The 23,115-nt window shown below is 41.3% G+C and overlaps 8 protein-coding genes across 15 annotated transcripts; 5 read left to right on the forward strand and 3 right to left on the reverse strand.

Moving 5' to 3' along the window:
- Positions 1 to 988: 988 nt before the first annotated feature.
- Positions 989 to 23,034, forward strand: LOC655273 (adenylyl cyclase 78C). Of its 8 annotated transcripts, none has more exons than XM_015979948.2 (14): positions 989 to 1,181; positions 2,119 to 2,473; positions 5,594 to 5,729; positions 5,772 to 6,080; positions 6,126 to 6,321; positions 6,366 to 6,556; positions 6,601 to 7,032; positions 7,079 to 7,228; positions 19,094 to 19,230; positions 19,277 to 19,637; positions 19,684 to 20,837; positions 21,236 to 21,980; positions 22,025 to 22,226; positions 22,278 to 23,034. In XM_015979948.2, exons 2-14 carry the CDS (start codon positions 2,403 to 2,405, stop codon positions 22,898 to 22,900), a joined length of 4,707 nt encoding a protein of 1,568 aa, XP_015835434.1. In that variant the 5' UTR covers positions 989 to 1,181; positions 2,119 to 2,402; the 3' UTR covers positions 22,901 to 23,034. The 8 variants fall into 8 exon arrangements, with proteins under 8 accessions (XP_015835434.1, XP_015835437.1, XP_064213172.1 ...); XM_015979951.2 differs by having other exon boundaries at positions 2,215 to 2,473; XM_064357102.1 differs by having other exon boundaries at positions 2,218 to 2,473.
- Positions 7,457 to 9,326, reverse strand: LOC103312978 (hypothetical protein). Its single transcript, XM_008194972.3, has one exon. It carries the CDS (start codon positions 9,324 to 9,326, stop codon positions 7,476 to 7,478), a length of 1,851 nt encoding a protein of 616 aa, XP_008193194.1. The 3' UTR covers positions 7,457 to 7,475.
- LOC103312979 (uncharacterized) lies at positions 9,441 to 11,773 on the reverse strand. Its single transcript, XM_064356577.1, has 2 exons — positions 11,282 to 11,773; positions 9,441 to 11,107 (listed from the first exon to the last, which is right to left on the reverse strand). Exons 1-2 carry the CDS (start codon positions 11,771 to 11,773, stop codon positions 9,590 to 9,592), a joined length of 2,010 nt encoding a protein of 669 aa, XP_064212647.1. The 3' UTR covers positions 9,441 to 9,589.
- Positions 11,934 to 13,305, forward strand: LOC103312981 (hypothetical protein). The gene has a single exon (XM_008194975.3). It carries the CDS (start codon positions 12,071 to 12,073, stop codon positions 13,271 to 13,273), a length of 1,203 nt encoding a protein of 400 aa, XP_008193197.1. The 5' UTR covers positions 11,934 to 12,070; the 3' UTR covers positions 13,274 to 13,305.
- Positions 13,491 to 14,822, forward strand: LOC135266410 (uncharacterized). Its single transcript, XM_064357105.1, has one exon. It carries the CDS (start codon positions 13,549 to 13,551, stop codon positions 14,779 to 14,781), a length of 1,233 nt encoding a protein of 410 aa, XP_064213175.1. The 5' UTR covers positions 13,491 to 13,548; the 3' UTR covers positions 14,782 to 14,822.
- On the forward strand, positions 15,228 to 16,243 carry LOC135266411 (uncharacterized). Its single transcript, XM_064357106.1, has one exon. It carries the CDS (start codon positions 15,243 to 15,245, stop codon positions 16,200 to 16,202), a length of 960 nt encoding a protein of 319 aa, XP_064213176.1. The 5' UTR covers positions 15,228 to 15,242; the 3' UTR covers positions 16,203 to 16,243.
- LOC107397922 (uncharacterized) lies at positions 16,585 to 17,631 on the forward strand. The gene has a single exon (XM_015979955.2). The coding sequence runs from the start codon at positions 16,940 to 16,942 to the stop codon at positions 17,588 to 17,590; it is 651 nt and encodes a 216-aa protein (XP_015835441.2). The 5' UTR covers positions 16,585 to 16,939; the 3' UTR covers positions 17,591 to 17,631.
- On the reverse strand, positions 17,598 to 18,943 carry LOC103312982 (hypothetical protein). Its single transcript, XM_008194976.3, has one exon. The coding sequence runs from the start codon at positions 18,873 to 18,875 to the stop codon at positions 17,622 to 17,624; it is 1,254 nt and encodes a 417-aa protein (XP_008193198.1). The 5' UTR covers positions 18,876 to 18,943; the 3' UTR covers positions 17,598 to 17,621.
- Positions 23,035 to 23,115: the final 81 nt, after the last annotated feature.

Genomic DNA, 23,115 nt, shown 5'->3' on the forward strand with positions numbered 1-23,115 from the left:
CAAACGAAACAACCGAGTAAATTAGAAAAAGGTCAATATTTTTTTTAAGTGAAAGAATAAGTTTTATTCCAATCAATTATGTGGGCTCATTCACTTTTCAGAAAAAGGGATTTTTTATTCAGATCGATTTTCATCAACTCACAGTATGGGCTTTTCTTTTTAAACTATAATAAACTTTTAGCAAATAATAATAAGTTTATATTTTACGTTTTACATGCAATTTTATTTTTAGTTTATTACATAAAAACAACTACATTAGAATCTCGATTATCCATGCAGGACCGATTATTTGTGCCCCAATTCAGGTTACAATTCTCCGCGCAAATCCAAATTTTTACTTTCGATTATTTGTTTCAAGTCATTTTCAATCAGTATTATGTGTTTTAGAATTCTATTTTTACTTTTTTAAACTTTTTTGGTACTATGCATAGCTGCAGAAATTGTGGACCTGCTTCCACAAACAACAAACAATGAAACCTTTACACTTCGAAGCACCAAATAATTAAATTAAATTATTAATAAAAATTGCATTTAAATTGGAGACAATAAAGAATAAAAACAGGATTTTTCAGAATAAATCCTCTACTACTATTACTAAAAAAACTTAAATTAAGTTAGTTAAATTACGTTATTTATAAAAAATTGTTACAAAGAATTGGTGTGCTTAGAACTAACAACTTAATTAAATTAAATTGAGGTACAGGAACAAAGTGGCAAAGCTAAGGTGCAATCCAATTAGATTTCCAATGAAACCAAAATTGTTTATTCAAGATATATCAAGAAGTATTTACGTATATTGCGGTAAATATTTAATCTGTGACTCATTCGCTGAATAATTAAATCTTTGAAAATATGTTAATTACTCCCGGAGTCAATTTTTAAACGCAAAACCTTCATAAATAGTATAAAGATCTCCGAACCAGTTTACAAACTTGTCTGTTACATTCATAATCCGGAAACCTCAGTATCCGCCACATTATTTTCCACTTTTTGGTGGTCAAAGTTGTTTGTCGCGTCGATCCGCAAGCGCGGCTTCAAACAAGACATGTGGGTTGAAATTCGCGTCAGTTGTGGATATCCGGCATCGGACTTGGCATCTCGACGCATGTCGTCGTTTAAAGACGCGCTTTTTTCGTGAGTGCGAGCCGCCAATGCATCGAAAACGCCAGTTTTGACCGCAGGTACAAGCAAAATGAAGAGCGTACTCCGACAATTAAATTAATTGTACCAGTTAGCTTCAGTTTTTTTAATCGTCGCTCGTGGTATAACTTAATCGGAACGTTCTTCTATCTTATCGCGATATTTATCTTTGTTAACATATGTTATTTGGGCATAATCGCACAATCAAACCCCACAGCCCCGGTATTGATTGTGTTTAGATTTGTGTATTGAAGAAACAATTATTTTTGTCACTTTGTTTTTTCCTGGAAGGGGTTATTTGCTGGGTTTTAACCGGTTTGTGTGCCCAAGTAATTGGAAAACTTTTATACAGGGTGGAATAATTAATTGCCTTAGTACAGCTTCGATAATATCGTTATACAAGTTGGAGATGACAGAGTTAATTTGATAAAGTAGTGCTCAAGCAAAGATATGATGTTTCTTCCAATTATTCTTAATTGGACGTTTACCAACTTGTCAATAAGTTTTAAAAATATTTCACCAAACTTGCTTTTTTCACACGCCAATTGAATTTCCTCTCCACTTGTCTTCAAATACGACGGTGTTTCACTAAATATTTACTTTACTGAATACGGAAATTACTAATTATGTAGATTAGTGGATTATTTCCAGCTTGTAGTTTGATGTGCTCGTGAAACAATAATCCTCTTGTGAAAAAGAAAATCCTTATAATTTATGCAAACTGTAGTGCTTTTGAAGCCAGTAATATCAAATTTTTCAATTCCGCAACTAGTGCAAATTAAAAAGACAAATTAATTTGTTTGTCTGACCGATATTGGACCCGATCTGTGCTCAATTGTTTGATTGAAAACGTGTGACAATAATTATGTTTCAAATGGATGGGAATAGTAATAATGGAGTAGTTTTTCCGCGGCAATTTGTAACGGATTTGTTATTTAACGGTCACTTGATAATAGTTTACCGTTTTGTCTCGTTTAGGTGTCGAATTGGAGTTAATAATGGCTCACATAAATCCCGTCATGTCGGATCTATTAAAATGTTTACACCAGTCAATTAGAGCAAATTGAGTTTTAGCAGCCGCCGCAGTTTACATTTCGGCGTGAACTTCTTTCCCCTGTCGTAAAACTTTGCATTTTATCGTGAAAAGCGCACAACTCGCTTCATCGATAATAACAGAGCTCCAATTTGGAAATTGAGTCGTTTCTTCCCGGCGTTTAGATAACAGAGGATTACAGAGTGTCCGTCCCGTTTGTGATGTGTGAATGGATGATAACACAAGAGGCGTTACTTGTACTAATTCCGACATGCAGTCGACTTCAAACGAGGACTCAGGGTGAGTACAAAGTCAAAGACTTATTTTATAAAGTTGAGGCAGGTAATGCGATTTGGCCTCAAACTTGGGCGAAATTACGTGGTTTGTTGGAAAAGTTTAATTTATTGCATTTGCGAGGCGATTCGATCAATTTTTACTTTTGGTGGATGCGCCGGGTCAACACCCAAATGCTGCAAATTATCGGTCGTTAATTAAATTTATCGCTCCCGGAAGGCGCTCTTTGATATTTGAAGCGTCCTTATTGCGTTATAAACAATATCGGGGAGAGAAACGTACTCTACACCGATTTAAGATCAACGTTCTGGCGACCTCCACTTTCACATGTCTTTTGTTCATTACGTGCTCAAGTGGATTTTGTCGACTCCGTTTTTACCAAAGTTTGATTCGGATTTTCGCCGTTTGCAACATATTCACTCACAGACATCGAGTAAACATTTGTTGTATTGATCTTGCGTAAATATGGAAGTGAACTACAGGTGGTTAAAGGACGCGGAAGAAAAAATAGGACGACGTTGTTAAGGCTGTAATTTACTCGAATGCGCCTCTTATTTATGCAGACTTTAATTTGAATAACAGACAAGTAGGAGGCGTACATATTGATATGCACGAGCCGAGTTCTTACAATTTTGCGGGGTTTAAAGTTTTGCATAACTAACGAAGATCGGCTTTCCCACAAGGGAATTCCGTCTTACATCAGCGACGTTACATGCTCCCAATTACTTAAAAATAAATACGTAAATTTTCGTCTGGCAATGAGACTCGAGTCGGAAGGTGATAAAAGGACAAAGCGACTTAATGAAAAAAGTTTTAAACGGTCATCCCTGGAGAGTACACATAAAAATTTAACCACTGCCATAAAGAAAACCTTGAAAAAACGAAATTTTCTTACAATTGTGTTTTTCTGATTTAATTTTGCGAGCTTTTGTCCCGTCAACTCTAATTTATTTACACTCACAATGGACAGGTTCAAAGGTGAAACCTTCAAAACGCCCCGCTTATACATCCACAAATGTTCGCTTTTTCCAAAACAGCTCCGATTTAATTAAATATTAAACCACACCTTCACACCAAGTCTGATCGAATTTTTTTCGACTTGGCACAATTTTTTATCGGATGTGACAGCCTGACGGCGGTGCAATTTCCACCCCCGGCGTAAAACCCACCTGATGATCCGGGGCCGGATTTGTTTTCCATTGGTTAATTAATTCCGGAGACTTGCAAGGTAACAGCTGAAAGTGTGTGTGTATCGATTCTTTTTCTTCGTTAATTCGGTTATGATCCCGTGATGGATGAGAAGGCACTTTCGGGAATTGTTTACAGGCGGCAATAATGTCGCCGCAAAAGTTTAATTGGAATTATATTAGGTGTTGCGATTGGTTTTTCAATTAGTTCCGCGGCGTTACATCGATTTGCCAGCGGAAAACACAATTTCTGCGTTTCCGTGCTTCATTTTTGAAAGCGGCCAAAAACAACTTACGTATGATCGAATTAGCGGCCGGGTTTTAATTTTGCAAAAAATTTGGGTCGCAAGGATTATGGTCCGTCAAATAACATGAATGTGGCGGGTTATGCCTATATTTACATGCTGAATAATTGATTTTGCAAACTGAATATTCCACCTGTAATTAGATTTAGCCCCAACTTGTATTACCTTTGTTTTGATATTGACGGTCTTAAATGACCCTTTGAAATTAATCGCAAACTTTACTCGTTATTTTCTTCGAGTCGAGTGGTCGTTTTAATAAGACGAGTGCTTATTATCGCCTAATCTCGCCAATTAAAATACCAAGGTCCGAAATCCTCAGAGAATCCTAATCTGGTTTGTGTTGTTTATAATTCGAGCAGTTGGCAAAGTTCAAGGATTTCCTCTCTAACGTGAAAAAGTGAATTTCCACTAGACCATAAAATCGGCGAATCTCAATCGTCCCTTTGACCCTCAAATGACCGCCAGACCTTTCTTTTGATGTCTTTAATGATGCATACTTGTTTCCCTGCGATTGTAAATGATTTTGCTCTAGTTAGTCAAGTTGAATCATCGACCCTTTTTAGCCCAACAAGAGTATGTTTAACGACGTAAGTTTATAACGATGCAGAGACTGCAAATGACACGTGTCTCAAGGTGGCGAACTTCCCCGAACAGCTTTTGTCGCATTAATTCAGCCTTGCATTTTCAAAACAATGAAAGAGTTCAATACAATTTATTTAATTCGCTGACGTTTTCAATTTTAGAGCTTTGCACGCCATGTAGTGTCGCACGTGTTGACAGCACAATATCCTCAAGTGTATGTATCTGCTAGCGACTTCAAAGCAGTTTGGATTCTTATCCCAATTAGCTCCAACTTATGCTAATTTTATTTCTAGAGACACAAAACACTTTCGAAATTAAAGTTCCGCCAGGCGTGCGACACGGTCATCCCTGTCCATCCCTCCGTGTAATAATTTGCATTTTTATTCGATTGAATCAATAATTCCGGAATTTAAAAACATTTACCTCTGGCCTTTCAGTCCTTAAACGGTGCGCGCCAAGTATTTATTTTTCCATTAAGCCCTGCTGAAAACTCATCACAAAAATAAATTACGCCAAGAAAAATTTGATTGGTTTTAAGGAATGGCGGAACGTAAAAGCCCACATTTACTTGACTTCGGTTGCAACAATGAATGAAAATTTAATCTCGAGTCGAAATTAAAAACTTTCAAACGGGTGGAGTCGTGTCTCGTATTTCAGTCCCAAACTTAGTCGTATGTAAAAACGGTGTCATCACACCTTATTAACTTAACAGATCGATAATTGTGTTATTCTTCGCCGCGGCTCTTTTGCCTCCAGCACGTAATACATTACATGTCGGGACGGCATTAACCGCCAATCGTGACAATAACGTTAATTAATGGATCCAGCGTCACATTAGATAATTGTGGAATAAGTCCCGGTTTTGGGGAATCCTCCGCTATCGATCGGCTTGCATTAAGTGATAAAAACCTGATCATTAGCAGTGCAAACAAGCCGTGAGCATTTTTTAAGCAGATGGGCCATATGTTCGATAATAATAGTGACGTTATTTTGGGTCTACGCCGATTAGCTTTGTTTCATAGCACTTGACTGCACGTATCGATCGATTGCAGGCAAAGGCAGTACCGGACGAAAGCTCTCTGGAAAAATGCCGTCCGGAGAGTGTCGAGCGAGCGGGAAAAACGCAACTTTGCGGCCATCGTCTTTGCCATGATGAACCACGAAGACGCGCGCCATGTCATCAAACAGGTACTGAACAAATGTGAGACATTGCTTGAGTGTCGATTGCAGGAAAGTACCGACATGGAGCCGCCCAGCGCCACAAGTACGCTCCGAAACGGCAAACTCGAGGACCAGTGCGACTTTTACAACAGTTGCACTCACCAGGATTTCTTCGCACGGGACGATGACTGCACGGACGCCGCGCGCGAGGACTTCGCCAGTGTTTTCAAACGAGGGTTGATGTACAAAGGGATTTATTGGCCCAGTCTCACCAATAGTTTTCAGTGCAAGCACTTGGAACTTGCCTACTTGAGGTACTCTCATCGGCAGAGGCAGAAAGCTCTGATCATTGTCAATATCGTGGATTTCTTGCTCAAGGTACGGCTTTTCTCGCCAAATTCGGGCCAAAACTAGCGTTTTTAGGCCGCTTTGACCACAGTCTGGGCTTTAACACCCAACGAAGACCCCAACCAGGATGACTATCCCAGCAATATCGTATGGTCAGTGTGTTGCATGTCGATAAATATAGCCATTTGCATCCTGGGGTGGTGGCGGTGTTTTGCCAACAATTACCTCCACTGGGCGGCTGTTTGCACGTGGTTGCTCCTCACAACGCAGAGTAAGTACCGAAAGTGATAACTCAATTCGTGATTTGAAAAATAGGTTTTTGCGGGAACGGTTTTGGGTTCAGTATCAAAGAAGATCTGGTTTGGTATGTGCTTTTCACAGTCTTCGTCCCATATGCTATGCTTCCTCTGCCACTGAGGTGGTGTATGATCGCTGGGTGTTTATCAGCCGTTGGGCACATCATCGTGATTTCCATCGAACTCTATACCCCAAAAAGTGTCTCATATGTAAGAAGCCGGAATTTGCGAATTCGTCTAAGTGTTATTTTCAGCTACACGACGACAATGAGTGCAAAATTCGCCGAATCGTCGCCAATTTTTTACTGTACGTTGCGGTGAATTTCGCTGGGATGTACACGAAATATCTGACGGATCGGAGTCAGAGAAAAGCGTTCCTGGAGACACACCGCTCGATGGAGACGCGCTACCGCACCCAAAGCGAAAACGACAAGCAGGAGAAGCTGCTCCTTTCGGTGCTTCCCGACTTCGTGGCCAAAGAGATGATCAGAGACATAGAGCGCGAAGAGCGCGGAGGTGTCTTCCAGCCGCACCAGTTCCACAAAATTTACATTCACCGCTACGAGAACGTCAGTATTCTGTTTGCAGACATCAAGGGTTTTACCGCCTTGGCTAGTCAGTGCAGCGCCCAAGAACTGGTCAGGATCCTGAACGAGCTTTTCGCCCGTTTTGATAAACTGGCAGCCGTAAGTTTGCGAAAAATTTCGATTTGCCATTAATTTCAGCACGCAGGAGAATCATTGTTTGAGGATCAAGCTGCTGGGGGACTGTTATTATTGCGTGTCGGGTCTGCCAACGCCAAGATCGGATCATGCACACTGTAGTGTGGAAATGGGGCTGCATATGATCAAAGCGATCCGGGACACCAGGACTAAAACCCAAGTAAGTTTTGTGTGACTGAAGCGGATTTTACGTCGCTGTTAAATTTGATACTCCGGCAATAAATATCGTTTATGGACTTTAAAACAAGCAAGAAAGAATTAAAACGGAAATTGTTTTGGCAGCTATATTAATTGATTTTTGTTACAAAATGTGGAAAGCTTGTAAACACGGCACGCATTCATATCGGGAACAATCAAGTGTTGTGTATTTTCATAATACAGGACACAATTAAATCAAAAACAATTTATTAGTTTCTTGACAATAAAAAATGACAACTTTCCTCCAATTCCAACAACAAGTCCCGTGAACCTTCTAGAATCTTCTTCGCCAAAATCACCGGTCTGACACTTTCAACACTGTCGACAAACTCGTCCCAGGTTATTATTTTACTCAAATCAAAATTAAACGAAGCCACAATTTGTTTCAATTCATCGTAGTAAATCCTCCGCAATTCTCCTTCCAATTTCTTCTCGGCTAAGTAAACCACCGACAGGAAATCGTAAGCCGGTGGAACATATTTCAAACTCTCATAATTCACAAATCGGCAATCGATTTTATCGTGGACGAAAACATTATCGTAATTGAGATTACCGTGCGATATGATTTTCCTGAACTGATTGGACGCACAAATTTCGGCTATTTTTGGAAAACACTTCTTCAAATTTTCGTCACAAGGAATCGAACCACTCGCAGTTTCAAAATTAGTTTCTTCAAAATGTTCCGAATAGTCGTCACTAGCTCGATACGTCCGTTTCAAATCCCGGGACATTTTTTCCTCAAAAACCAGACTTGAAGCATGAAGTTTGGCCAATTTTTTAACAATGATTGATAACAATTTCAAATCGGATAGAGAGCTTTTTGGTAGCGGGTGATAGTTGAATAAATGTTCAAAAACTATAAAACTGTTGCGTCTTTGAAAGTATGAAGCTGGGGCACAATTGTTGATGATTTCAATCTCCAGTTCTTGCAAAATTGGGATAAGAGTGCTGTAGAAAAAAATTTCTCTTGCGCAGTTTTCGGCACTTTTGGTGCGGAAATGGAGAGTTTCTTCTGTCAAGTCGCGACGAATTTGAATTTTAAGTTTCACATTATCGATTAATTTAAACGATAGCAGATCGTAATCATTCGAGTGTATTTTATTTCTGACGATGGTAAAACAATCCTCTCTTGAGATTTGCGGACAGGAGAGAATTTCCTTCACTTCGTCTCGGCCCTTCTTCTGTTCTTTATTCCGAAGCACGAGTTCTAATTTAATCAAGAGAAGCAGTGCATGAGTTGATTGTTGCAAATCTTCAAGTGGTAGAATTTTACAAATATCTAAATGATACTTCTCGAGTGCTTCCTTCAGCCGTGTGTGGTAGTAAATCAATAATGATTCAAAATGTTCCATTCGGAATTTTTCCCCCGAATTGAAAAAAATCAATTGCAAAACATCATAAGCAGGCGGGGCGTACAATCTCGCCTTAAAATTAATCAATTTGCAGTTATCAGGAACCCCGTTATCGTAGTGAAACAGCGCGTTGCTCCAAATCAAATCACCGTGGCACAAAACCGGTCGAAATTTCCCCAAACCCTCCTCCAAATTCTTCACAACGTGCGAAACGACTTCCTTGTTTGCCAGCACATCTTCAATTTCCCTCACATCGAAGTTAAAACTTTCCAACTCGTATTCTTGTCCCAGTTTCCTCGCCGTGATTTCCTCGTAAGCGACTCCAGCGGCGTGAAACTCGGCCAAAACACTTAAAACTTGGCGAAAATGACTGGCAGTGAAGCGATCCAACTCGCATTGAAACCGTTGACAGGTCAAGTCCTCAAAAATCTGCAAACCGGGTTTGCTGCAGTAGTGCTTTGGGGTGAAACTCGCGTCGAAGTTGGGGATTTTCGCCCGGAAATCGTCGAGGATTGGGTCGATTTTCGGCGGCTGTGTCCCGGACTTGGCGTAGAAACACCACGTGTCGCCCCGGGTTGTGGTGATTTTGAGGATGAAGTTGTCCCGGTGCCGGGGGATGGCCTCGAAGTCGGCTGTGGTGGCGTCGGGGCTCAGGCGCCTTCGGACCACTTCGTCACAGTCTTTGAGCGAAAATTTCAACTCGGTCATTGTACAACACACGACCACGAGCCGAGAGCGAGGACTGAGACTTGTTTTACGTAACGACAGATAAAGTGTAATTATACTCGACCTAGACGGTGTAAACAATGACAAAACGGAAACTTATTTGAACTTATTTTTATTCATAACAGTAATTAGAGGTATTACAAGTGGTTTGCTTGGTTTTATTTATTTTTTTCGCCTGGTATCAAGGTCGGGAGAAACACCGAGATAAAAATAATCACACGTTTTGCCATCAAGGTTATTGTAATTCAGTTCAATGGCACCATGGAGGAGCACAACTCGTACAAATCCAACACACACTCTCGAAGTCGGATTCTGAAAGACTCGGATTTTTTGTACATTTCGGCCAAGTAGTCCTTCCGATCGTGGAAAAACGTCCGTGTTGAAGTCTCCTCGTTGGTCAGAAACGAAGCAATTTCTTCCGGCGTACTTATGCAAAAACAGGAGTAAATCATAGTCTGTAGCACCATTTGTGGCTTGATGTAATCAATAGTTTGGCAAAATTCTTCAAAAGGAAGAATTTTCCTGACGTCGTAATTGTACGCCTCCAAAACTTTCCCCAGTTCGGTGTAATAAATCGACCTTATTTCCTCCTCATGTTTCCTCCTGTTGGCCTTGTCAGTGGTTAGGTGAACCACAGAAAGGTAATCATGGGCCGGTGGGCAATATCTGGTACACTGATAGTCGATAAACTGGCAATCGATTGGTTTCGTACCATCAAACCGTACCATGATGTTGTTAGTCCATAAATCACCATGGTTTAGCACATTTCGGTAACAACTCGAAGGCTTTGTAACTGTATAAAACAACTCCTGTAATTTGGGCCAACACTTCTCAAAATTTTTCACGTTTGTCTCGCTTTTTTCCTCTGGGAATAAATCCAGAATGTCGGTAATTGACCTAAGGCCAGTTTGCATCAAAACAGCACCAGCGTGTGTCTTCTCTTTCCAAAAAAATATATCTTCTAAATAATCACCGTACTTTTCGTCCAGACGGAACAACATTTTTTCCTCAAAGACGAACATACTGGCGTGAAACTTTGCAAGTTTTTTTATTGCTAGTTCAAGTAAAGGAAAATCGAAGGGGACTTGGGCTTTAAGCGTGCGATAATTGAAAGACAAGTCGTCAAAAACCATAAGATCGTCACTCCGTTGGAAGTAACAAGTCGGGAGACATTCGTTGATTGTTGCAATTCCGAGCTTCAACATTTGGGGGATGAGAATTTCGTAAATGAAAATTTCCTTGGAGAAGCATCCAGTTTCTTGCAATATGTCTTTCGAAACTTTACTTTTTGGCATACATTTGATGAAACAGTTGATTGTTTCGCCAGAAATTTTGAGTTTGAGTTTGTGGTAATTGCCCAAAAATCCATTGACTGTATCTAGCGGTGTTAGTTGGAAAAATTCAAATTTGTAATCAGAACTTCCAATTTTATTCCTGATTATTGTGTAGCAATCTTCTCGGGACAGAATTGGACAATTTAGGATTTCCCTCAATTCTTCTAAAGTCGTCGGAGTAGGATTTTTCAAAGCTGCTTCCAGTTTAATCAAAGACAAGTAATAGTGAGTCTCTAAACGTAAATCTTCAAAAGGCAACACCTTGTCAATGTTGAGAAGATAATGTTCGAACTGTTCTTTCAAACAACCGTGGTAAAACGAAATTAAAGATTCGAAATAATATTGGCGGAAGTCTTGATCCGTGTTGAAGAAAATTACTTGAAGAAAGTCGCAAACTGGTGGCAAATAGCGCCTCGATTTGAAATTTATCTATTTACATTCTACTGGAACATTGTCGCGATATTTGAACATAATATTCTTCGTGGTCAAGTTATTGTGACTTAGGACTCTTCGAAAGTTTGGTGATAACTGGCGTTCTTCCAAATCTGTGATAACGCTCGACAGTTTTTCTTCATCCAACAAAGAAGCAAGAAGTTTTGTTACCTCGGGATTCTTCAAATCGAGACTCGCACGATTTAATTTGTTTTCTTCATCCAGTCTCGCTGATTTTATTTCTTCAAAAGCAAGACTTGCTGCATGTAATTTTGCCAAAGTCTTCACCACAATTCTAAGATGTTTTAAATCAAAACTCCCACTTTTGTGACTCTTGAACCCTTGCGATGTCAAGTCTTCGAAAAGCAACAAGTCGGACTTGTCGTAATAGAGTTTTGGGGTGATTTTTGCATCAAAGTCCGGCAGCGTTTTCTTGAAATCTTCAAAGAGGATTTTGTTGACTTTCGGTAAACATTGCGTTGATTTAACGAAAAATTTTAGAGTTTTTTCTCTCGATTCATCAACGACGGTGATTTTGAGTGTATAATTTTGGTTTTTGAGGGAGAGCACGGTAAAACCAACAGTCTGGATATTGTCACTTTTGAGGTACTTTCGAACGATTTTGTCACAATCTTCTAATGAAAACAAACTCGATTCTTCCATTTTTGGTACTGGGAGAGTTTGTTCTAATTCCGGTTTTATATCACGAGGCGAGCTTGATAAATCTTCTTTTCAATTGAAAGCAATTCAAGCGTCATTTATCTCATGTGGTAAATGTTAGTTTTACTTAATCATTCAGTTGTTCTCGCGCAACACAATAAAGAGTTTACACAAAACCTTTCAAGCCCGAAAATAGACAATAGCTGTGCTAACTTAACACAAAGTGCAATAAATCAGTGCGATTAAACTGACCAAGTATTAAAATAATTGAGAGAAATTTTTTCAACTCAGTTGGTGACAATGAGTCAAATTACCCAATCTGAATGCTCCAAAGTCATAAGTGCGAAGCTGAAAACGCGCGATTTTAAAATTCTGCGGTACCAACAGATCGAATTCGACGAAATTGTCGGTTATTTGGGCGACCATTGCACCCTTGAAATAACAATCCTTCGGGACAATCATGAAGAAACTTACTCGTTTTTCATGAAGAGTGCCCCTCGAGTGCCTTCACAGCGCACTTTCTTCGAGGAAATTGACGGATTCTCCAAGGAGAAGAACTTCTTCACCAAGTTTCACCCGATGCTGAAGCGCCACAACATCGACATTATTGACGACGTAATCCCTGAGTGTTACCTCGTGTTTGACGAAACGTTTATTCTTGATGATCTGAAGCGTAAGGGATATGTGACTCTCCCTTCTCGCAGCCCTTTGGCGATCGATTGCATTAAAGCAGCTCTTGCATCACTTGCTAAACTGCACGCCAGCGGTCTAATTTTAGAAGAGACGAAATCTTGCCGACTCACTGACGAATTTTCGCTCAAAGAGAGCTTTTACTCGGGTCAGGGTTCCGCGGAGCAAGCTCTACAGTCGGCGAAAGGTGGAATGCGAGCTTTCTGCGATTGGGCAAAAACCGACGAGGCTTTAAAAACTCGGATCGTGTCCGGAATTGAAGAGAAGAAAACTTTCGCTGTGCCGTCGTCCAGGTTCAGGAACACCATCTGTCACGCTGACCCTTGGACCAAGAATTTCTTGTTCAAGTTTGAGGACGGGAAGGCGATAAATTGCGTCACTGTTGATTGGCAGACTTACCGATACGGACCCCCGGCACAGGATGTCCTCGCTTTTATTTATTTAGTGGCCGATGGAGACGTCCGTAAGACACACTTCGATGAATTGTTGGCGTTTTATTACGGGGAGCTGAGCAAAGCGATGGGAAAGTTCGGGTTTGGAGATGTTGTCACACGAGAGGAGTTTTTCCAAAGCTGTCAATACTTTAAACAGTTTGCGCTCACGCAGTCTCTGACGCACTTTCAAGTGGTTTTGTTGTCGGATGAGGACGGCAAGGAGCTGTTTGGCAATCCGGAGAAAGCCAAAAGTGTCATTTTTGGCGACGATAGATACGAGTTCGTCCAGAAAATTCTCGCCAAAGATCCCGTTTTTAGGAAAAGAGTTTGCAGTTCAGTCGAGGAGTTAATAAAGTTACATGAGGAAAAGTGTAATTAAATTAATTATGAAAATAAATAATTCTTCCAAAACTGTGTTTCAATTACACGAAAACATGACACAATTATCAGTTGTTTTCCATTTCAACATTTAAAAATGAATAAAAAGTCGGGAGATTAATTAAGAAAACTCCAGATACTTAGGCATTAACCTTATCTTTGTCTGCAACAAAGGTTAATAAATCTTGTCTTAATCTCAAACAAATATTTAATAATTTAAATAAATTCAGTCATTGTCTTGTTCGTTAAAAAACACCACGCGCACTTAGTGTCACCATGGCGCTTCAAGAACCAAAATTCACAAAATCTGATTGCCAAAAAATAATTTCGGCGAAACTCGGAAACGAAAATTTCGCTCTGGTCGACTTCAAAGAAAAACCGTTTGGGAAAATTCGCGGTTTTTTGGGCGACCATTCCACTCTTACAATCACAACCAAATCGAATGGAACTGGCGAAGAGCACAAATTTTTCGTCAAGTCGCTACCGCGGGTCGCCTCCCAGCGAAATTTCGTTTTGGAAGTGAACGGATTTTTCAAAGAGCAAGGTTTTTTTACCAAATTCTGCGACCTGGTAAAAGAACACTCAATCAGCAGCCTTTTGGACAACACAATCCCAACTTGCTACTTAATCAAAGACGACAAATTTGTTTTCGAAGACTTGTCAACGAAAAACTACACTACTTTGCCTTCACGTGAGTGCTTAAGTCTTGACTGTGTCAAATCGGCCCTCACAAGTTTGGCAAAATTGCACGCCACTGGACTTATCCTTGAAGAAAAAACCTCGTGCAAGTTGAACGAAAAACTGGCGAAGGAACTCGCTGAAGCCTTTTATTCCGATGTAGAATCGGTGAGGACTAGCATGGAAGCGTACAAAACTGGCGCTAATGCCATCATTGACCTCTCACACGAGCCCACAATGAAAATTTCCAGCGGGTGGTTGAAGCAAAAAGTGAGCGAAGTTCTGGACTTGCAGAAATTGTATGTGACACCGTCGAGAAGATTCCGCAACACGATTTGTCACGGGGATGTTTGGACGGGGAATTTTATGTTCAAAATGGAACAAAAATCGAAAAATTGCGTCCTTGTTGATTTCCAGGCCTGTAGATATGGACCCCCAGCACAGGATGTTATGGCTTTTTTACATTTGACCACTAACAGGGACTTTAGGGATAAACATCGAGAAGAAGTGCTGGGGTTCTACTATAAGGAACTGGACGCGAGTTTGGACAAGTTTGGGCTTAAAAATCTGATTACGAGGGAAGAGTTTGATGAAAGTTGCCGCTTTTATAAACGTTACGCTATGGTTCAAGCTGTTTTGCTTTTCCAAATTGTCGTAATGTCTGAAGAAGTCGCACGTGAACTGTTTGCGAATCAAGACAAAGTCCTGTCGGTGTTTTTCAAAGAGAAATACGATTTTATTACTGAAGTTTGTCAAAAGGACCAGATTTTTAGGAAAATGAATTTTGAGGCCATTGCCGAGCTTAGAGAATTTTTTGAGGGTCAAATGTAACGTGAAATAATTGTCAAAATAAATTTATTTCCTACAAATAATCACAATAATCCTTGAGGTCCTGAATCGAATCCCGAATCCGATTTTTATATTTTTCGTCCTTGTCCATATATTCTCTAACAAGGACGCTCCTATCTTTGAACAAACTTTTTTTATTTTTCTCTTGATCTCCGAAATACTTCTTCACGGTCTGACCATCCAACAAAATTAAGGGAAAATACGTCGCTGCTTGGATCATCCCGAACAGTTTTTGTTCCTCACAACTTGCTAAAAACTTCTCGAACGAATAATCTTCTTCATGTCGTACTCTACAAGTATCTTTTGGGCGACCATTCCACTCTTACGATCACAACCAAATTGAATAGAACAGTCGAAGAGCACAAATTCTTCGTCAAATTGCTACCGCGGGTCGCCTCCCAGCCAAACTTTGTTTTGGGAGTGAACGGATTTTTCAAAGAGGAATGGTTTTTTACCAAATTCTGCGACCTGGTGAAAGAACACTCAATCAGCAGCCTTTTGGACAGCACAATCCCAACTTGCTACCTGATCAAAGACGACAAATTTGTTTTCGAAGACTTGTCAACGAAACTACTTTGCCTTCACGTGAGTGTTTAAGCCTTGACTGTGTCAAATCGGCTCTCACAAACTTGGCAAAATTGCACGCGACTGGACTTATCCTTGAAGAAAAAACCTCGTGCAAGTTGAACGAAAAACTGGCGAAGGAACTCGCTGAAGCCTTTTATTCCGATGTAGAATCGGTGAGGACTAGCATGGAAGCGTACAAAACTGGCGCTAATGCCATTATTGACCTCTCACACGAGCCCACAATGAAAATTTCCAGCGGGTGGTTGAAGCAAAAAGTGAGCGAAGTTCTGGACTTGCAGAAGTTGTATGTGACACCGTCGAGGAGATTCCGCAACACGATTTGTCACGGGGATGTTTGGACGGGGAATTTTATGTTCAAAATGGAGCAAAAATCGAAAAATTGCGTCCTTGTTGATTTCCAGGCCTGTAGATATGGACCCCCAGCACAGGATGTTATGGCGTTTTTGCATTTGACCACCAACAGGGATTTTAGGGATAAACATCAAGAAGAAGTGCTGGGGTTTTATTGTAAGGAACTGGACGCGAGTTTGGACAAGTTTGGGCTTAAAAATCTGATTACGAGGGAAGAGTTTGATGAAAGTTGCCGCTTTTATAAACGTTATGCTATGGTTCAAGCTGTTCTACTTTTCCAAATTGTCGTAATGTCTGAAGAAGTCGCACGTGAACTGTTTGCAAATCAGGACAAAGTCTTGTCGGTGTTTTTTAAGGAGAAATACAATTTTATTACTGAAGTTTGTCGAAAGGACCCGATTTTTAGGAAAATGAATTTTGAAGCTATTGCCGAGCTTAGGGAATTTTTTGAGGGTCAAATGTAACGTGAAATAATTGTCAAAATAAATTTATTTCCTACAAATAATCACAATAATCCTTAAGGTCCTGAATCGAATCCCGAATCCGATTTTTATATTTTTCGTCCTTGTCCATATACTCTCTAACAAGGACGCTCCTATTTTCAAACAAACTTTTTTATTTTTCTCTTGATCTCCGAAAAACTCCTTCACGGTCTGCCTATCCAACAAAATTAAGGGAAAATACGTCGCTGCTTGAATCATCCCGAACAGTTTTTGTTCCTCACAACTTGCTAAAAACTCTTTAAACGGAATAATCTTCTTCATATCATACCCTCCAAGTGTTTTTTTGGGCGATCATTTCACTCTTACGATCACAACCAAGTCGAATGTAACTGACAAAGAACACAAATTTCGTTTTGGAAGTGAACGGATTTTTCAAAGAGCAAGGTTTTTTTACCAAATTCTGCGACCTGGTGAAAGAACACTCAATCAGCAGCCTTTTGGACAACACGATCCCAACTTGCTACCTGATCAAAGACGACAAATTTGTTTTCGAAGACTTGTCAACGAAAAACTACACTACTTTGTCTTCACGTGAGTGCTTAAGCCTTGACTGTGTCAAATCGGCTCTCACGAGTTTGGCAAAATTGCACGCCACTGGACTTATCCTTGAAGAAAAAACCTCGTGCAAGTTGAACGAAAAACTGGCGAAGGAACTCGCTGAAGCCTTTTATTCCGATGTAGAATCGGTGAGGACTAGCATGGAAGCGTACAAAACCGGCGCTAATGCCATTATTGACCTCTCACACGAGCCCACAATGAAAATTTCCAGCGGGTGGTTGAAGCAAAAAGTGAGCGAAGTTCTGGACTTGCAGAAATTGTATGTGACACCGTCGAGGAGATTCCGCAACACGATTTGTCACGGGGATGTGTGGACGGGGAATTTTATGTTCAAAATGGAGCAAAAATCGAAAAATTGCGTCCTTGTTGATTTCCAGGCCTGTAGATATGGACCCCCAGCACAGGATGTTATGGCGTTTTTGCATTTGACCACCAACAGGGATTTTAGGGATAAGCATCGAGAAGAAGTGCTGGGGTTCTTCTATAAGGAACTGGACGCGAGTTTGGACAAGTTTGGGCTTAAAAATCTGATTAAGAGGGAAGAGTTTGATGAAAGTTGCCGCTTTTATAAACGTTACGCTATGGTCCAAGCTATTATACTATTCCAAATTGTCGTAATGTCTGAAGAAGTCGCACGTGAACTGTTTGCGAATCAGGACAAAGTCCTGTCGGTGTTTTTCAAGGAGAAATACGATTTTATTACTGAAGTTTGTCAAAAGGACCCGATTTTTAGGAAAATGAATTTTGAGGCCATTGCCGAGCTTAGGGAATTTTTTGAGGGTCAAATGTAACGTGAAATAATTGTCGAAATAAATTTATTTCCTACAAATAATCACAATAATCCTTAAGGTCCTGAATCGAATCCCGAATCCGATTTTTATATTTTTCGTCCTTGTCCATATACTCTCTAACAAGGACGCTCCTATCTTCGAACAAACTTTTTTTATTTTTCTCTTGATCTCCGAAATACTCCTTCACGGTCTGACCATCCAACAAAATTAAGGGAAAATACGTCGCCGCTTGGATCATCCCGAACAGTTTTTGTTCCTCACAACTTGCTAAAAACTCCTCGAACGGAATAATCTTCTTCATATCGTACCCTCCAAGTGTCACGTGTTTCTCCAAATCGGTGTAGTAAATCCCAATCAAATTATACATAAACCTCTTTCTAAACTCCCTCGAAGTTGTTAAATGTATCAGAGACATCACATCCTGAGCTGGGGGCGCATATCTGGCACACTGAAAATCCACTAATCTTCCTTTGACAGGTTTATTATTCTCGTCGTGTTTGATGACAACATTTGTGGCCCAAATATCACCGTGGCACACAACATTGCGGAATTTTTTCGAAGGTTTCACCAAATCGTAAACTTGAGGACAGACTTGCGAGAGGACTGTGCGAAAGTCTTTCCCCGAAATGAGCTTTTTGGGAAAATTAAAGAGCTCAATTGAGTTCAAAACACCGGTGATTGCAGCGTTGATTTCCTTCTTCAAGGGGAAATCCTCACGGTCGTTGTAATAACTTTCGGCAAATTCATAAAGATCGGTCAATCGACGCGATTTCTTCTCTTCGTAAAGCAGACTTGAGGCGTGCAGCCGTGCTAGAGCTTCCAAAGCGACTTTAACCGAATCCCAATCGAAAACTTCGTGTTTATTTAGACTTTTGTAACCCTTTTCTATCAAGTTATCCATCACGATGTACTTATCCGAAGCGAAATAACATCGGGGGATGCACTCGTCCAAAGTTTTGATTTCTTCATCTTCCATTACGGCGAAGAGTTTGTACATGAAAATCTCCTTCTTGAAGGCACCCGTCCCTTCGATAAATTCAATCACGAAGGGCACTCGGGGAAAAAGTTTTACGAAGAATGTGAAACGTGTCTCGGAAGTTTTCAAGTCATTGCCAGGCTTTATATTGACGTTCAAAATCGCATGGTCACCACATAATCCAATCCATTCGCCCAACATATCAAGAGTGAAACTCACAATAATAAACTTGTCCGATTCAAGCTTCTTGCGGAGAATTTGAGACACTTCATCTTCACTTAGAGCGGGTCTTTGCAATGTTTCTTCCATTTTATCACAGCTTGTACTAAAGATGTTCGGGAATTTATCACCTGAGCAAACACAATTCACTTAAGATAAAAATAAACCAAGTGGTTGCTCGTCTTATCTCTTCTAACACTAGATAGACTATTTTGGGATCGATAAGTAAACGAAAAAAACTCCAAAATTTTCTACCACGTCTAGATTTTAAGTTTAAAGATGATTTATTTCAAAATTTATGTTTTAAGGTTGACTTAAATATGAGGATAGGAATTCACTCCGGATCGGTCCTTTGTGGGGTCCTTGGACTGCGCAAATGGCAGTTTGACATATTTTCATACGATGTCCGATTGGCCAACCACATGGAATCCGGCGGGATTCCGGGGTAAAAAAATAATTTGTTATCTCAAAAACTCAAGAAAAATTTTCAGCCGTGTCCACATATCCGAAGCGACTTATCAATGCCTGAACGGGGCTTACGAAGTGGAGCCTGGGAACGGCCAAGAGCGCGACTGTTACCTCCGCGAACACGACGTCACAACCTATTTAATAAAACAAGTAGAGCCGATGAAACCTCGCCGGAGACTTGCTTCCCGCCCTAGCATTTTCTCTAACAAATTGTGGCCCGACGACGAAAACGGCGGGAGTGCAATGAGCTCTCCGAAGACGCCGTCCACTCCAGCATCGCCCCCGCCCCAAACTTCCATCGAGCGGAGCGACTCCGGGATCCAGCAAAGCACAGTGGAGGAGGAGAACACGACGGACTGGACCCCGGAAATCCCATTTGAAAATGTGCGACACTTATTATAACTCGTTAATTTCTGACTTGTTTTTGCAGTTGCATCATGCCCTTTCCGGCGACTTGGACGAGGATATCGACTCGATTAATTATCCTTACAATAAGCAAAAGTACGATTTGGCGGAGTCCAGGCGCAAAACCGGCACTTTCCGCTCGACTATCGAGCAAGTGGACGATATCATCGACCACAGCATCGAGATCGAGAGCAACAAACGCATGCGAAGCGCGAATGTGAACGCCTGGACTCTCAGGTTCATCGACAAGGACATGGAGTACCAATTCAGCCAACTCCGGGAGGACATGTTCAAGTCAAACATGCTGTGTTGTTTCATAATTTGGCTGTTTATCGTTGTGTGCCAAGTCGTTGCTTTCAAGCATTTGGACGATGTTGTTATCGGTTTGTTAACCGTCATCACTGTTATTTTAACATCGACGAGTGTGCTAGTGATGGCAGAGGAGTTCGAGCAACTGCCTGAGTACCTCCAGAAAATCTCGTACACTTTGGTGCACAACAGACGCAGCAGAACGGCGTTCATCTGCGGTGTTATAATTATAATGGCAATGACGAGCTCGGCGAGTTTGATTTTAAGAGAGCAAGACAACGATAACTGCCATCCACCTTCAACCTCTTCCCTAAATAGTTTATCCACCCCAAACCCACCAATGGCAAACACGTCGGATAAAACCGTCGAACTGCTTTTGAATTTGTTAACCAGTGGACGAAATGTAACCATCATGACTTTAGATTCGCCGAGACAAAACTGTTCCGATAACAATTGTTTGAGAAATTTACTCAAATCGATCGAAATCGACGAACTGGTCAAAGAAGCCGAAAATATCTCACTTCTCAACAGCGAAATGACGGCCGTTATCAACAGCATCAATCAAAAACTCAAAGTTCTGAACCAAACACTGCTAAGTATTAAGCACGAAACGGTTCGAAAAAAACGCTCACTTGGTGAGGATTCGAACCGAGATTCTAATAGTACAAATGATGCCGAAACGGACTCAAAACCGAGGTGTCCACACCCAGAATACATCGTTTTCACTTGGATTCTGTGTCTCATAGCGCTTGCCACAGCGCTGAAACTCTACTATTTGATCAAATTATTTCTAGCAATAGTCATGTTGACGGTTTACATCGTACTCATCCTGGAACCCTACGAAGAAGTCTTCAAAAACGCCTGCAGCGGGTAGGAAACCTAGCCATTATTACTCACTTGCTAGGCAGGTGCAAATAAATAAAAATTAAATTAAAAAAACAAATAAAATAAAAAAATATATGATGATTAGTCAATTACACATACTCACAAAGTGTGACTTTACCTCTTTCGTTTTGTCCCAATTTACAAGCAGCGAATGTTTTTCATATATTTTTTAATTAATTAGCATAAAAACACAACCAGAAAGATAAAGCCCTTTGGCTGTTTATTTTATTTAATTTTTGTTTTCTTGATATTTTACTTTATACTTTCCAAAAAATTATTTAAGAAAAAATAAAATGAGGCCATTTCTAAGAACAAAGCCCTAGCAACTGGGCTGATTTTGAGCCAATCTTGCATCCCTTATGATTAAAAATGCCCTTTTGCAGCAACACGATTCCGCTGCCCTTCCAAATGACAATCCTCCTCTGTGTTTTTTTCTTGATGGTGGCTTACCACGCAAGATTGGTCGAAGTGACTTCGCGTTTGGACTTCTTGTGGAAGCAGCAAGCTGAACGTGAACTGAACGATATGGAGGAGACGCGACACACAAACACCCAGTTACTGAAGAACATTCTTCCTGACCACGTCGCTCAGCATTTTTTGAGCAACGAACGCAACAGCGAAGAGTTGTATTCGCAATCGAGGGAGGAAGTTGGTGTCCTTTTCGCGAGCATTCCCAACTTTACCGAGTTCTATTCGGAGGATATCAACAAAGGGCTGGAGTGTATAAGGCTGCTGAATGAGATTATCGCCGATTTTGACGAGTTGTTGGACGAGGAGCGGTTTAGTATGATTGAGAAAATTAAAACAGTGAGCGCGACGGCCACTTACATGGCCGCGTCTGGGCTCAATCCCACCCATAAAGATGCCCTGAACACGGACAGTCCTGAGCATTTATGTGCCCTTATCGACTTTGCCATCGCAATGCGTCAGAAGCTGGACGAGATTAACAAAGAATCGTTTAATAATTTTGGACTTCGGGTGGGGGTTTCATGCGGGAGTCTTGTGTGTGGCGTCATTGGGGCAAGAAAGCCTGTGTTTGATATTTGGGGTAATACAGTCAATGAGGCGTCTCGGATGGACTCGACAGGGGTCATAGGCCAAATCCAAGTCCCCAAATACACAGCACAGGTACTCAAACGTTCAATTTCGGCCAAAATTTCACAATTTTGTAGCTACTTGGGGTCCGAGGCTACGAGGTGAAAAAGCGAGGGATAATCGAAGTTAAGGGCAAAGGTCAGATGGAGACCTACTTCGTGATGGGGCGGCAACAAGGGCGCCCCCCCAGCTTCCAGCGCCAACCGAGCCATTACAGCACCTTGGCGGCTGTGGTCTACGCCATGGCCCAGACTCGGCGCAAACACACTGGACACACTCGTGAGTACTGAAAATAATTTATTTGAGCGTAGGACCTCTGTGCATTTTCAGCCGGAAGTTCCGTGCTGGGGCGCGCCCGCACCCAGCAAAAAATCGACGTGGGCAAGAAGATAATCAACTACAGTTCGATGCGGATACCCCATCGGACCCCAGCGTACCCCATCCGCCGCAACACGACGCGGGCCAACCAGAGAAACATGCACGCGCGGTCCCAACCCAACATGCGCCAGCTGGGCTCCGGGAGCCACCTGGAGAACATCAAATCGTACAAGTCGATCGATAAAGACATCACCGTGAACAACATCAGCAAAATGATGGTGTCCCAATCCGCCCCCCACACCCCCGTGTCCGCCCCCAACCACACCGAAGGCCCCATCTTCAAGTCAGTCCCCAGACTCCTGTCCGAGCCCATGGTGGGCTACCGGTCGAAGTCGTCATCGCCGGCGACCAAGACGAGCAAACTGGAGCGGAACTCGCCGCAGTTGGGGGACAGCTTCAAGGTGCGCTCGCTGGGCCCCCACGTGCCGGTGCACACCTCGCCGAAGCATCTGAAGAAGGACAAGTTTTTCCTTAAATCGCCTCTGATTAAAAGGGACACGAAAATTCAGCTTGAGAGAGGGGGCAGTAAGGAGAAACCTGAAAGGATCAACTCGTTGGATGGCACTCACGTTTAATCGATGTTTTTTTGGTGTCGTTTCATTGTGATAGGGGGGTTTGAGTAAATCTAGTCATTTTTTTATTTTCGGGACCAATTTATCTCTGGAGGGTCTGCCGCTTTTATGTTGTAAATAAATGTTGTTGGAACGTAGTGTGTTTCTTTTCTTCGGCTTGTTTGCGAGAACTTTGTGAATCACTGGCTGGAAAATTAATGTGTTTCCGGGACCATGCC

This window comes from Tribolium castaneum, chromosome 5, assembly GCF_031307605.1.
Source record: "Tribolium castaneum strain GA2 chromosome 5, icTriCast1.1, whole genome shotgun sequence".
NCBI classification, from domain to species: domain Eukaryota; kingdom Metazoa; phylum Arthropoda; class Insecta; order Coleoptera; family Tenebrionidae; genus Tribolium; species Tribolium castaneum.